Raw genomic sequence first — 14,309 nt, forward strand, 5'->3', positions numbered from 1 at the left:
GGAATACACCACACAATTGTAGGCTCCTATGGATGGAATACACCACACAATTGTAGGCTCCTATGGTTGGTATACACCACACAATTGTAGGCTCCCATGGTTGGTATACACCACACAATTGTAGGCTCCTATGGTTGGTATACACCACACAATTGTAGGCTCCTATGGTTGGTATACACCACACAATTGTAGGCTCCTATGGTTGGTATACACCACACAATTGCAGGCTCCTATGGTTGGTATACACCACACAATTGTAGGCTCCTATGGTTGGTATACACCACACAATTGTAGGCTCCTATGGTTGGTATACACCACACAATTGTAGGCTCCTATGGTTGGTATACACCACACAATTGCAGGCTCCTATGGTTGGTATACACCACACAATTGTAGGCTCCTATGGTTGGTATACACCACACAATTGTAGGCTCCTATGGTTGGTATACACCACACAATTGTAGGCTCCTATGGATGGAATACACTATAAAATTGCAGGCTATTATGGACAGCATATTCCATACAATTGCATGCTATAGTTCTTTAGGAGCAACACATGCCCCATACATTGATAGAAATGTGAATAGAGTGCCTCATTATTCTTTTGCATTCACATTGTAATTTCAATATTATGTGAAAATTAAACTCAGTGCAATATTGATAAATGTATCATGATGTCGCAGAGGAGCCCGGCAGCACATGATGTGCGGTAAGCCAATAATGAGGTCCTTACATAAAAAATTCTTGAATTACGTGTCCATGCTAAAATCATTCTTGTTACTATGTGGTTGGGGGCTTTCCTACCCTGAAACTCAAACAACTGTGACTGTGCATAATGCAGCGCGGTGCGCACATCAATCACACCTGTCAGTCGTCATATTCCCGCTGCTAGGATATCAGGTCACAGACAGACGTCCCTGATGAACCAGAAAATGAAATGGACAGGGTATTTAGGAGCATATGTTACTGTGTGACAGAAATGGAGGGGCAAACACACCTAGCGTCTCCACAAATGTAGATTTTTCTACAGTCCTTAGAAAGGAACTTTCTATTAGAATTGGAATTAGAATTGAGAATTTTTAGAAAAATTATGAAAACTTTTAAATGTCCCTGGTATTTAATGCTAAAAGGGGGGAGGAATATGTTCAATGAATTTTATAAAACAAATATGTTATAAGCATATATTCAATATAAAAATTGCATCACATTTTGCTCTGCAATTCCACATTGGAAACATGGGCAGACCAGGGAAACCAGGACCTGGCAGATTTAAATTTAGGCATGCGGGACCTCAAAACTTAAAGGGGTTCGCTTATCAAAGAAAGTCCTCAAATCTTACTCCATTAGTGATGCTCACATGATAAAGATAACTTTTAATCTTTTATTTTGCAATTTTACTACCTTTTTTTTCAGCTTTTGCTCCTACCGCTGTATTAGCTCCCGGGTGTAAAGTTCAGCCCTGTGGGCAGGCTCCAGCTAAACAGGCACTTCCTAATTACTCTATGCTATACTAATGCACATCCTCCTATCCATGTGTCGCTGTGTGCAGACACTGGGGCAGATTTATCAAGCTGTCTGAAAGTCAGAATATTTCTAGTTGCTCTAGGCAACCAATCACAGCTCAGCTTTCATTTTACCAGTACTCGTGAATATTTTAAAGGGGAGCTGTGATTGGTTGCCATGGGCAACTAGAAATATTCAGACTTTCAGACAGCTTGATAAATCTGCCCCGATGTGCTTAGATTATCATGATACAGGGTTTCATTTAACTTCTGAAGATTCTACTAGTATCTGACACATAAAAAAAAATCAGAAATGAGTCATGTGATGGATCTAAGATCCCTAATAACAAATTCAGCTCTGCTGCCTAACCTAATCAATCAAACAAACACACAGCACTGCTATGTCTTGTATAGAGAGCGGGACTACTCTTCAGGCTGCAGGACAGGATGTGCCTCTGGATCTTGTGATCTCTGCCTCCTCCTCCTCCCCCTGCTCCTGCAGTACAGAGTTCCTGTGAGAGGAATCTGACCTGTCATGAAGACATGGCCAAACTTAGTCAGGACTGAGTTTATGGTTGTATCCCATGCCAACCAAAACACACAATAGCAGTACTGATAGCGACAGGTTAGAATTATATCTGTGAAATTTTGTATTTTTGTTAATAACTTAGGAGAGCAGGAAGATTCCCTGAATGGCAACTATGCTGGTGTGATGGCCTGGGTGCCCAAAGAGAGGGCTCTGAGTGCCACCTCTAGCACCTGTGCCATTGGTCAACCACCACTGTTCATGGGGATTTCTAAAGGAAGTCTGGCACCTGCCAACTCACCCACCAGTAAATAAACAATTGCCCGGCACACCACTTTTAGCAAATAATCAATACTGTTTGTGTAAATAAAAGTTATATAATTTTCCAATATACTTTCTGTATCAATTCCTCGTGGTTCTCTAGATTCATACAGTGAGCTTGATTGTTTACTTACTGTATAAAATAACTGGTCCATGTGATGTCACACAGGTACACAGATTGTTAATATCACGGAGAGTAATCAGAGCCGTGATGTAACGAGCTGTGCACCCCTGAGGAAACCTGCATAGACAGGTGGAATACGTGGGGCTTATTGTCCCCAGTGCTTACCTATGCTTTATATCACACTTGTGTTTGTATTTTTGTATTTCTTATATCAAACTCACATTCTTCTATCCTTTGTAAATATTGCCTGTTTTTTTACCCTATATTGTGATGCACTGGGGACATTAGTTTGTCTTTTAGCACTCAAATGTGCTTTTTAAATGTTTTTACCCTTGCACTTTGATGTGTTTAATAAAGTGAATATATGAATTTAGAATTTTCCCTTGGACATCCGCTTTCTATTTTCATTTTGAGCCGTGCACCTGTGTGACATCACATGACCAGGGACTGTTTTTTTTATCCACAGGAAGTAAACAGTGAAACTTCCTATAGAATGACAACAAGCAGAGATCTGGAAAACAGCGAGGAATTGATATTGAAAGTTTGGAAAATTGTATAACTTTTCATTACTGAAACAATATTAATTATTTGCTGAAAATGAACACTCCTTTAAGATAAATTAATTTTTTTTCTCTAAAATGGCATATCTTTAACAAACAGGAGAGCTATATCTGCAAATCTTATACAGCAGTGGTGGCGAACCTATGGCACTGGTGCCAGAGGTGGCACTCGGAGCCCTCTCTGTGGGCACCCAGGCCATCACCCCAGCATGAAGTTCACCAGACAGGGCTCAAAGAATCTTCCTGCAGAATCTTCCTACAATGATAGGCGAATTTGCCCTCCTCTTTTCAACTGCTTTGGTGTCTTTAGGAGGTTAAACGATTGAAAGTTGTCAAAGAACAAGGAGAAATAAATTACTGCTTAAATTGCTGCGCTGGCACTTTGCTATAAATAAGTGGCTTTTGGTTGAAGTTTGGGCACTCAGGCTCCAAAAGGTTTGCCATCACTGTTATAGAGTGTCCTAAATAGTTGTAGGAGTTCACAGTCAGGAGTAGGTAAACTCCCTTTAAAGGAACCTGCCATCTCCTCTGACATAGAGACTTTTAGACTCTATGAAATTACCCAGTTATTCTTCCTGAAAATATAAGTAAAGTACTGTATATACTTCCTAGGCCTAATGACATCAGTGTAACAAAATGAATAATATATACAATATAAACATATAATTTAAATACAAATAACAAACAGACATATGAAAGACACTTACTGTTTTTTGAGACATGTCATTGGACTGACGTTGTTGGCTCTAAAGTTATGCGTGATAGATTTTAGCCCTTCTACCCATTGCTGAAAGACATACAAACACAGAGTACAAATAAGGAAATCACTCCATAGAAGACATACCATGCAACATAAGCAAGACATGTAATGATTTTTTTTTACAACTCAAAAACATTTTTTTACACTGGATAATGTATCATCATACAAATACAGGAACAAGTATAAGTCTCGTGAAGATGCTTTACACTTGGATTCTAGGCCCAAATGCAAACATAACCCTTTTTATTTACAAGTGCTGAAAATAGAAAAGTACTTTCCGAAAGTTTTCAACATTCTTCTAATTTTACATTCTAAGATGCATTGATCTCAAAAGTTTCCCCACATCCTCAAAGAGGGGTGCCAAGATCCAACCCATAGGGGGTCATTTACTAAGGGCCAGATTCGCGTTTTCCTGGCGTGTTACCCGATTATTTCCAATTTGCGGCGATTTTCCCTGTATTGCCCCGGGTTTTTGGCACACGTGATCGGATTGTGGCGCATTGGCGCCGGCATGCACCCGACGGAAATCGGGGGGCGTGGCCGAACAATAACCCGACGGATTCGGAAAAGCCGCCGCATTTAAAAAAAAAAAAAAAGTGTCGCGGGACACCTGCTTACCTTCACCAGGTATAGGATGGTGCATTCCGGCGGACCCCGGGGAACTTCAGCGCAGCAGCGACATCTGGTGGACGTCGGAGGAACTGCCTTAGTGAATCGCCGGAAGATCCGAATCCACCGCACAGAACGTGCCGCTGGATCGCAAATGGGCCGGACAAGTAAATCTGCCCCATAGACTCGACTATACTACTACATGCTATCAAAATAATGGAATGTTGTAATAAAGTAAAGTGGAAATAATAGGTACATATATTACATCAGGGTGTCATGATCCAGAGAAAGAAACCAAAAAAAACATACATTTTCTGACTGTAAACTATATCCACTTTTTGCAAGTCTCTATTTCCTACTTCTGCATGGGAGCTGTAAAAACTAAACAACAATCTTTGAATCAAGATTAGAGATGAGTGGATTCAGGTTTGGGATTTGGGAACGTCTCCCTGGCCTGTCACAGCCATGAAAAGTAGCTAGGGGCATAAATTTGACAATTTGACAGATTGGCTGTATGCATCCCAACCTTCTTTTATAGGAAATAAACAATTAATAAAACATTTAGAAGTGCACTGCTGTGAAGGAAATTGCAGATAAATCTAAAGGAAATCTGCTACATAGATGAAGTATTGTACACCTTGCACACTTACACGCTGCTGTGTGTCCCCTGAAACAGGATCCATTCTTCTATATCTTCTAATGGCCTCAATTTGGAAACAAATTGGATTAAGTTATGTAAATGAGCCTCATGGGCTCCTGTCCATGTCCATTCTGGTGACGTTTGCTGATTATGCACACCTCTGTTTGGCACTATGACCCTCCCCCACTTACCTCTCTCCAGTCAGGGAGCTGGTGATGTCATAATTAGCATTCGAACCAAGCCTCAGGTAGCTTCTGTGATGTAGAAAGGAGCCCCTGTGGGTCATTTGCATAACTTTGAAAGACAATTTTCTTCAAAACTAGGCCAATAGAAGACAAAGGAAGAATAGATCTGGTTTCGGGGGACACACACCAGTGTGTAAGGGTGCAAAGTGTAAAATACTACATCCATGTGGCAGATTAAAGTAGTGACTTTAATAACATACAACTTACTAAGCTGTCAATGAGAACAGAAACAATACACGGCATCACAAACATATTTTACATACTACAACAATAGTCATTTTTATTTTCATGCATTTTTTTGTGGTAAAGTTATGGCACAATTCAGAGCCTTTATTCTTCTGTAGCGTAGCAGCATCTTTTATGGTTTCATCGATTGTCCATAAATATATCTCAGTATGATGTCCATTGTAACCTTCGACATGATGGTTATTTTGAACTCTATGAAATCTAAAATCCCAAATGGCAGATTTTCATACAGTATTTATTGTATTTCTTTATCTGTCATTTCCTACTATATGAAGAGTCAGTCAGGCATCCAATTTTCATTGCTCAGGGCCGATGAGACCCAAAAAGCCAACACATATCTGTTCAAAGAAGAAAATTCTGATAATGTGAATATCTAGTCATGTATAAAGCTGGCCTTCTGCCTATGACTGATGGAGGGATTGGGCTTAGACAATGGGTAGGACTTAATAATCATTTAAGAGGGACACTTTTGTGACTTCAGATGCCGTTATCTTTTTTTGTGTTTTTTTTAGGTGTTAGATGTTCCCATTTATTTTCGTTTACTGCATATATCTCCTCTTCTTAAACTCACAGAACCACAATTTATTTGAAAGATGAGATTCTTATATGATACCACAACAACAGACCTAGGTACTTTAGATATATAGATGCCTGAAGTGACAGTCCCCTCACAGACTCTAAAAGTGACTTATCTCAGTCAAAAAAAGCCTCTTCTCAGCTCATTTGCATATGATTTTGGAGATGATTTTTTTTTTTTAAATAGAATAGAGGAATGGAAGGGATTCCACTTAAAAGAAGGAATGCTAAAAGGATAGTTCATGTTCTGTTAGACTGTTAGTTTAATGGTGCAGCTGGGAAGCTAGTGACGCTTCTATGCATCTATATGGTGTCTGTAAGTCAAATCCTTGCCACTAAGTGAATAACTAGGCTGAGTCTGGTTAGCACAGGGTTGTACACATGTATTGTGCATGGTCCAGAGACTTATATTCGGTTATATCAGAATATTCAGTACAATGACCTGACTGTACTGCTAATGAAAGTATTTATAAAATACAAGACAAGGCAACCACATGAATTAAAACTACAGGTGAACATTCTCATGGGACACATTTGATTTCTAATTTGTCTCCCGCAACCCAAGGAGATTGTATTTTCTTACCTACTTATACTTTAAGACGGTCATTGAGGTCTTACTGATTTATGCCCGACTGCCTTGGATGCAGGCACACATACATACATGTACATATGTTATCTCTTTGTTCTGTTCACCTTACATTAAACCAATTACAATACCCGGATTATATAATCAGCACTGCTACATCACATAAGCACTTGATTTTTTTAATGTTTTTTTTTATTATTCCTTAAATCAAATGATGTGGACATATGTAATAATTAGAGCTGCCATTAGGGGGTGGCGTAGAGCCAATAAATTACTCTACACAATAATAAGTTTCTGTTTTCTCGTTTTGACATTTTAATATTTTTATCATCTCTTTTTATCTATTTTATTTTCACCATTTTGCTTTACTGTCTTCCCAATAGTTTATACTATGAATACAGTGTGTATTTCTGACCATCAAGTTTAATATTAGATAGGGATGAGCAGTCCCAAACTTTCATTTCAGGTGCTTTCCGCCAGATCACAGCCATGACTAGTTTCTAGGGCCGTCACTTTGCTGGATTGGCCGTTTAGCCAACATTCGGGCAGTATGTCCGGATTGTCGTGACACACCAGAACTCCAGACCAGTAGGGAAAGTTCAAGTCCACTTATCTCTAATCTTAGATTGTACTTTACAGGTTAGGGGGGATATGTATAAGAGTCTATGGTAGTATAATACCCAAAACACATTTAAGAGGTCATCGTTAGTAGGACTACACAATAGCGCTGTCACATTTGACCTCAGATGACCTGATACTGGCCCTGAATACTGAGATGCTGTTTACCTTGCTCAAGGTCTGCAGATAAACTAGAGAGGCAAACTGTGCAACAACTAACAGGTTAATATTTTACAATTGTCAAAGAGGTGAATGTGGTGTTTTCACATCTTTAGAACAGAAGGCTAATGAATACATGAGTAGCAAACATCAGGGGGCTTTTGTAAAATATACCAACAGGAGTGTACAACTGACCCTGAAGCCTTGGAAGTTTTTGGTTAATTTCTTTTTACATTTTTTGTGTGGGCATGGTCTGGTAGAGCAACAAAGCAGACGAGTTTGCCAGTTTCTGGTATAGACCTCTACAATATCCTGACCAGTGTCATACTGGCCCACCGGAGTATCAGAGGATCCTTTAGTGGGCCCAAGCTCTAACCCAATGCTAGAGCCTAAAAGGTACATCAGACAACAACCCTATTTGGAGGCTAGTAGGGTCTATTTCATAAGGTTTGTTAAAAGAAACCTACCACTTGAAGTGGTAGGTTTCCTTTAAAAGGTGGGCCCCCAGAAAGAATTAAGAAACCTCAGTCCGACACTGACCCTTAAAGAAAACCTACCATATTCCTATTAAGGTAAATCGGGTGGTAGGTGCCTCATGTCCCCGCAATCTTTTTATAACTTTTATTTCCCTAATATGTTAATTTTCTAAATAGGCTACTGGGGCGTGAAGTAGCCGGACATGAGGCTACACGGCGTGGCTACTCCATGCCCCAGTAGCCTCTTTGATCCTCCTACCAGATATCTTAGGCGCGCAGCTATGAACACTGACCCCAGCTGCAGGAAAAGTGCTTTGCAGGGCACAAACCAGGAGCACACTGCTCCTGCACCTGGCACGTGCGCTGCATTAGAGGCCCGTGGCTGTCAGCAGGAGGCTCGCAGCAAATATTTAATGGTTACAGCGGTGGGCCTCTGTCTTCTGATGGACCCGGTCGCGGTTGCACCCCCTAGAACCGCAATCGTTACGCCCCTGGTTAAATTGTTCAAATGTGGACAAAATCTTTCCTTCTAGGGCGTGTACAGTGTAAATGTCTCTAGGATGTGTGTGGGGCGATGTAGTGGGGTATAGAGAGGAGCAGACTGACTAGGGTGGGTATAAGGGCAGTGGACTGAGAATTGTTGAGTCTTAGGGTATCTGCACAGAGTATTTGTAAGCCAAAACCAGCAATGATCCAAAACGTGAAAAGGACGCAGATTATTCACTTATACCTTTTAAATGTGTAGTTTCCACTTCTGATTTTGGCATACAAATACTGATCAGATCCTGACCATGTGTAGCTATCCTTAGGCTCTGCGCACTTAGCGGAATGTCTGCGGAATTCCGTAGCCATTCCACAAGCACCAGAAAAATACAGAAATCGTCCAATTTCTGCTGCATTTTTATTCCGCAATTTTGATACAGCAGAGAGGGAGCGCGAATGATTTTAATATTGAGTGACAGCTGTAGACCGCAAGACTGCAGCCTGACATCTCAGTGGGGGAGATTTACTGAATATGAGCTGTAAAGGAAAAACAAGCCTGCAATGGTGGCAAAAATCCAATCATGTCATCAGGTAACCCGGCGCAAGTTCATTTCACAAATCAATCAGCTTCACAAGGAGTCTCTGGTTTTACTAGCTATTATGTGCAGCTTTAATATTTAATTTTCATAGCAGCAGCGGATCCTATTACCTTTATTACTAGAGGGCTTCATTTTATTCTAGTGTGATAAGAAAAAGCCATTGTAATGTTATTAGGCTCCATTCACACTACATTGTAAGCTCTTGGTGTCCACTGATTTGGCCATGCTTAGCTTAGCTTACCTTTACCTTTAATTTGATTAAAGAGTCAGATTTTGCATATATCTAAAACTATATTTTGAAATGCTAAACTACAACCAATGAAAAGATACAGTATACAAAGTAACCACTAGTTGGCAGTACACAGACACACATGGGATAAACAACAAAAATCTTAGATCTTAGGATAGGAAGAGCTAAAATAAAAAGACATTAGCAAATCTATGGACCCAATGTAAGGTGGACTTGTAGCCTGAATGTGATAACATGTCTTACTATATTAAAAAACTTAAGGGGAACCTGTAATCCAGGAGGTATTTTTTACCTGCAGACTTTTTTCAATAGCCCCGATGGCATGTTCATTTAAAAAATACCTTTTGCAATAAATATGAATTATTTCAGTGCTTTTAATAGTTTATTTTACATTACCACCTCCCTGCCAGCAGCATGTAGTGAGTCCCACACTAGGGCAGTGAAAGGGCACGAGCCGTCCTCATTCCCTTCTCACTGGTGAAAGCCTTAGAAGAGAGAGGGCCATGAGTAAGGGGGAGAGGAGGAGGAATTGAGCATTCACAACACGCTGATGGCAGCTGGTAATGTAAAATAATCTATTAAAAAGCACTGAATTGATTCATATTGCTGACAAAAGCATTTTTTAAATTAACACGCTATAGGCTATTGGAATTGGTCTTCAAGTCAAAAGGACTAGGTTCCCTTTAATGGAGTTTATCAGCAGTTTCTCCATACAAAGCTGCAGACAGTGTTAGGTGTTGGCCCTGGAGATCTGTGTTACCTTTGTGTGTGCTGTTAGTAGCAGCAGGACTTAGAAAAATGCATTATATTCCACGATTGTAGCAGGACTTGGCATATTGGTGTGTGATATCTCACAGCACAGCCCCTCATCTCTGCCTTGACCGAAAGCAGGAGTAGGCTTCTGGTTAGATATTATAGCAGGGGAACAGTTTGAATGCAAGGATCTAAGAAAACAGCATTGTGAAGAGACCCCTCAAGTGCTCCACGTCCAGCTACAATCCTGGAATATAAATGCATTTTCACAGTCCTGCTACTACAAACAACAATCACAAAATATCATTACATACTTGTCCAGTGCTAATATCTAACACTTAGTGCAGCTTTGTATGGCAAATCTTATAGTAGACTGCCTTTAACTATATATTTGCATATGTCTGGTCTATATATTGAGTACATGCTACACATAATTTGCGCACATAGTATAAATACAGCCTATTCCAGGCTATTCTATTATGCGGTTTCCACTGCACAGATATAATAGGTTACATGAGGATGGATACAGTGATTGGAAATATGAATTATCCTCTTTGACTCTATTGGCTCTGCCTCTTCGGACCAAGCTGGTGACCATCTGCAACAAGATTAATCCCTATGACCCTTCCTCTAACCTTAGATGACCTTTGCCAGGCTGGATGGAAAGCTTTAAGTAATGCCAATTTGCCTTTCACTCTTGCCCCCAGTGGGACAATAACCTGGAGAAGAACAGGAATGTGAAGTATAAAATAATGAGAGTGGAGAACTGGGGGAATATTCATTACCTATTACACCTGCTTGTCATAACTTGTAGTGGCAATATGTTGACAAGCTTCGGGAAATAACTGTGTAATAGAGCAATCTCACTCCGTGTCTCAGTGGAATAATACCTCGTCTAATCTCTCAAAGACTCAATTCTGGAAACCTGATCATTTCCTTGTTTCTTCAGGAAATACACTTTAACAAGTCATCGTAGCTCCATTATAATACTGAGCCCGTGTGATACACAATAAACCACCTTGCTAATTTCTCCCATTCCCTGAATTTATAGTATAGTGTGGCCTGATAATTCAGTGTATTTTATCATGCGGTAACAATCAGGTCTCACAAATACTGTATTACAGGAGTTAGTTATAATAGCTATTTGCAATGTAACCAATTTTCTAATATATGGTCCTTAAAATTGCAATATTTGACACAACTTCTTTTGCCTCTTCTAAACATTCTAAGCAATTTTTATAATCTACCCCCTGTGGGGTATTGAACCTAAGACCTCGGGCATGGAAGGCAACAATATAGTTGAATCAGGATTCCCTCACCTGATGGGTTTGTTACATCTTACTGAGCTTTCTTTAGTACTTTTGCTTTTTACAATTCCAAGCAAAATAGTTTTTGAGGTTTTTAAGACTAACACAGTCCTGCCTCTAGTAAAAGGTGAAATTTAAACCTCCCCTAAAAATGATGCTGCCTTTCATATCATTAATCTCATGTAAGTGACTATTATATTACAGATAGATAGAGATAGATAAATGGATGGATGGATGGATGGATAGATAGATGAATATTTTTTAGTAAAAATCTTTAAGTGGGAGAAAAATAAAACATATATAAGTGTTAAAGAAATAACAACAATCAGTAGATTTAAAGGAAATCCACCATCAAAATGAAGCATAATAAAGCAGGCAGCACCCCTTCCTATATGTCCAGGCACCGTGATTGTGGCAATCTGCTTATATTTCTTACCCATACCACCCTTCATTATAAAATCAACTTTTATATGTATGAAATGAGCCATAAGGGTCCAGAGGGGAGGGCGTTACCAAAGTCCCTCTAGGCTGCAGCCTCACAGAGTGCAGGAGTGTAACAGCTGGTACTGCACAGTGTAACAGCCAATAAAGCTGCAGCATAGAGGGGCTCTGGTAACACTTCAAGGAGCCCTTTAGTCTCATTAGCATAAGTTTTAAAGTTAATTTTAGAAAGCAGAAGGCCATGAATAACAAATATAAGAAGATTACTATAGTCACAGTGCCTGGGTTTATAAGTAAGTGTCCCTGGTTTATCATGTGTGATTTTGATAGAGTTCCTTTAAATCGGCTGATTGCTGTTATTGCTACAAGTCAATGTCCTGCAAAAACTTATATAACCCTAATATGTTTTTTTCTTCCCTTTAAAGATTTCTACAAAAAAAAATATTCAACTATATACATAATGTGATATAATAGAAGCTAACATGCCGCCTTTTAATTATGCATAAGATTTCCTGTAACAAAAGTCTCAGATTAGAGTGAAAAGTCTCTGTGCAGATTATCAAATCGATGGGTTTTTGCCTGGCGTGTAGTGTGAAATTCCCAGGAGCAGAAATGTGTGAGAAGCGCCAAAGGCTTCATGAGTGGTCTACTGAGACCCATGTATTCTGGAAATTCATTGTGATCTGTAATCATAGAGGGAAATGTATCACTAACTGGTAAAATGCACTATGGGACTTCTTTTATTCTGATAAATTCAGAAGGGGCAGGATTTGGGGATTAAGTAAAGGAAATTCTATACTTACCCCTCTGCAACATCCATCCACTACTAGACCATTCCACTTTCAAAGTACTGTCGATGATGAAGTCACATTTATTACGTTAAAGTATCACACTCCCTTTATTTAACTCCCAAATACTGCCCCTTCAGGGGTTTCTTGTTTGTAAAACAGACATTTAATCCCTACTGACTCCCTACTTTATAGGAAACCTACCATTTGATTTGATGCATTATGAAGCAAACATACCTTGAGAATGCTGTAGCTACACTGATGCAGCAGCATATCCTGATTAATCCCTGATTTGAGTGGATTTGCTGAAAAAACAATCATAACATTCAGGACCTTGGGAAAGCTGGGTCAGGCTGGATGACACAAACACAATACACATGGGAGCTTGTAATTACAAATGGAGGTTAGTCAAGACATGACTAATCAACCTGAGCTGGATCACTCATACACAGCAGCTGGGGTATGGTGCAACAATTGATTATTCTTTCTGGCAGGGAGAACAGTGATTGCATCAACCTCTCCTTCAGAGAAAAACTCACAGGCTAGGACAAGTGCTGAACCAAGCATTGAAGGAGCCATAGAAGCGACAGATCTTAATTATCATAATGTTGTATCTGTTTTATCAGCAAAACCACTCAGCACAGGGATTAAACAAGATATGATCCTGCATCAGTGTAGCTACAGCATTTTCAAGGTATGTTTGCATCAAATCAAATGGTTTCCTTTAAGTGTTTTTACAGTGTCTCTTTAAGGATAGGGACAGATGAGACGGGATCAGGTTCAGCAGCTACTTTCAGCTATGATTTCACATACCATCCATATTCGTTACCCAATTTATTCTAATTTCCGGGTAACGCAGCTGAGTCCTGCCCGATCTGACCCAATCACTCAATAGGGCCATCTCCATATATCAATGAAACAAATTTGGGAGGGAGTCGGAATCCTGTATCGACAAGCCCGAATCGGGGATGTATCAATAGGGCAATCTTAATAAAACAGTTAATCAGATTTGGAGAAGGGAAACCCAAGCAGACTTCAAGCAATACTGCATTACATTGAGACAGTCACCCTCCGTCTCATCACTCTTTTACATGTTCCATAGATACCATAATCACATCAATAGGAATTAAGCTTCATTAGCAATCTGTTCCTTTGTACTGATCAATACTAATGTAATATATTACAGCAAACATATTCAATGTTATGAGGAACAAAATGCATCTACTATGAATCACAGGAAAATGGACACAAAGATTTAAAAAAAAAACATAAAAAATGAAATTTTTTTCAGCAGAAACTGCTGTAAAATAAATGATACATGTCACCAAATGTTTTTTATGACATGAAAACTGATTTGCACACAACTTCAGCTTTGTAAAAGTAAATAGGAGTCCAATACTATTAACTCCTTTATTGCCTGAGAATGTAAACACATATGTGCTATCCATTAAATACTTATGCTAATCTTATATCTAAATCTTGCCAATGTATAAATCCTCTAATTTCTAAATTAAAACCTGGGTGTAACTAATTGTGGGGGTGCAATCGCAAACTGGATAGGTACATAGTCCTCTGTTAAGAAGAAGAATGATGTTACCTGTTTTTCATTTAAAGGGAACCTGTCATCAGAAATTGTCCGAATGAAAAACTAGCAGCATGTTATCAAGCAGCTGAGCAGCATCTCGATGATGTTTGTTTCATAGTCAGGTGTGGTGGCATCATCCAGAAAATCAACTTTGA

At 39.4% G+C, this 14,309-nt stretch overlaps 1 protein-coding gene across 5 annotated transcripts in view; it reads right to left on the bottom strand.

Moving 5' to 3' along the window:
• PLCB4 (phospholipase C beta 4) overlaps window positions 1-14,309 on the bottom strand; it is a 233,484-nt gene that overhangs the window by 102,746 nt on the left and 116,429 nt on the right. For all 5 annotated transcript variants that reach the window (XM_072140486.1, XM_072140488.1, XM_072140487.1 and 2 more), the window contains one exon: window positions 3,741-3,820. In XM_072140486.1, the coding sequence (XP_071996587.1) occupies window positions 3,741-3,820 (80 nt within the window). The remainder of the gene's footprint in view (window positions 1-3,740; window positions 3,821-14,309) is intronic.

The sequence above is a fragment of the Engystomops pustulosus genome, chromosome 3, assembly GCF_040894005.1.
Source record: "Engystomops pustulosus chromosome 3, aEngPut4.maternal, whole genome shotgun sequence".
Classification (NCBI taxonomy): Eukaryota; Metazoa; Chordata; class Amphibia; order Anura; family Leptodactylidae; genus Engystomops; species Engystomops pustulosus.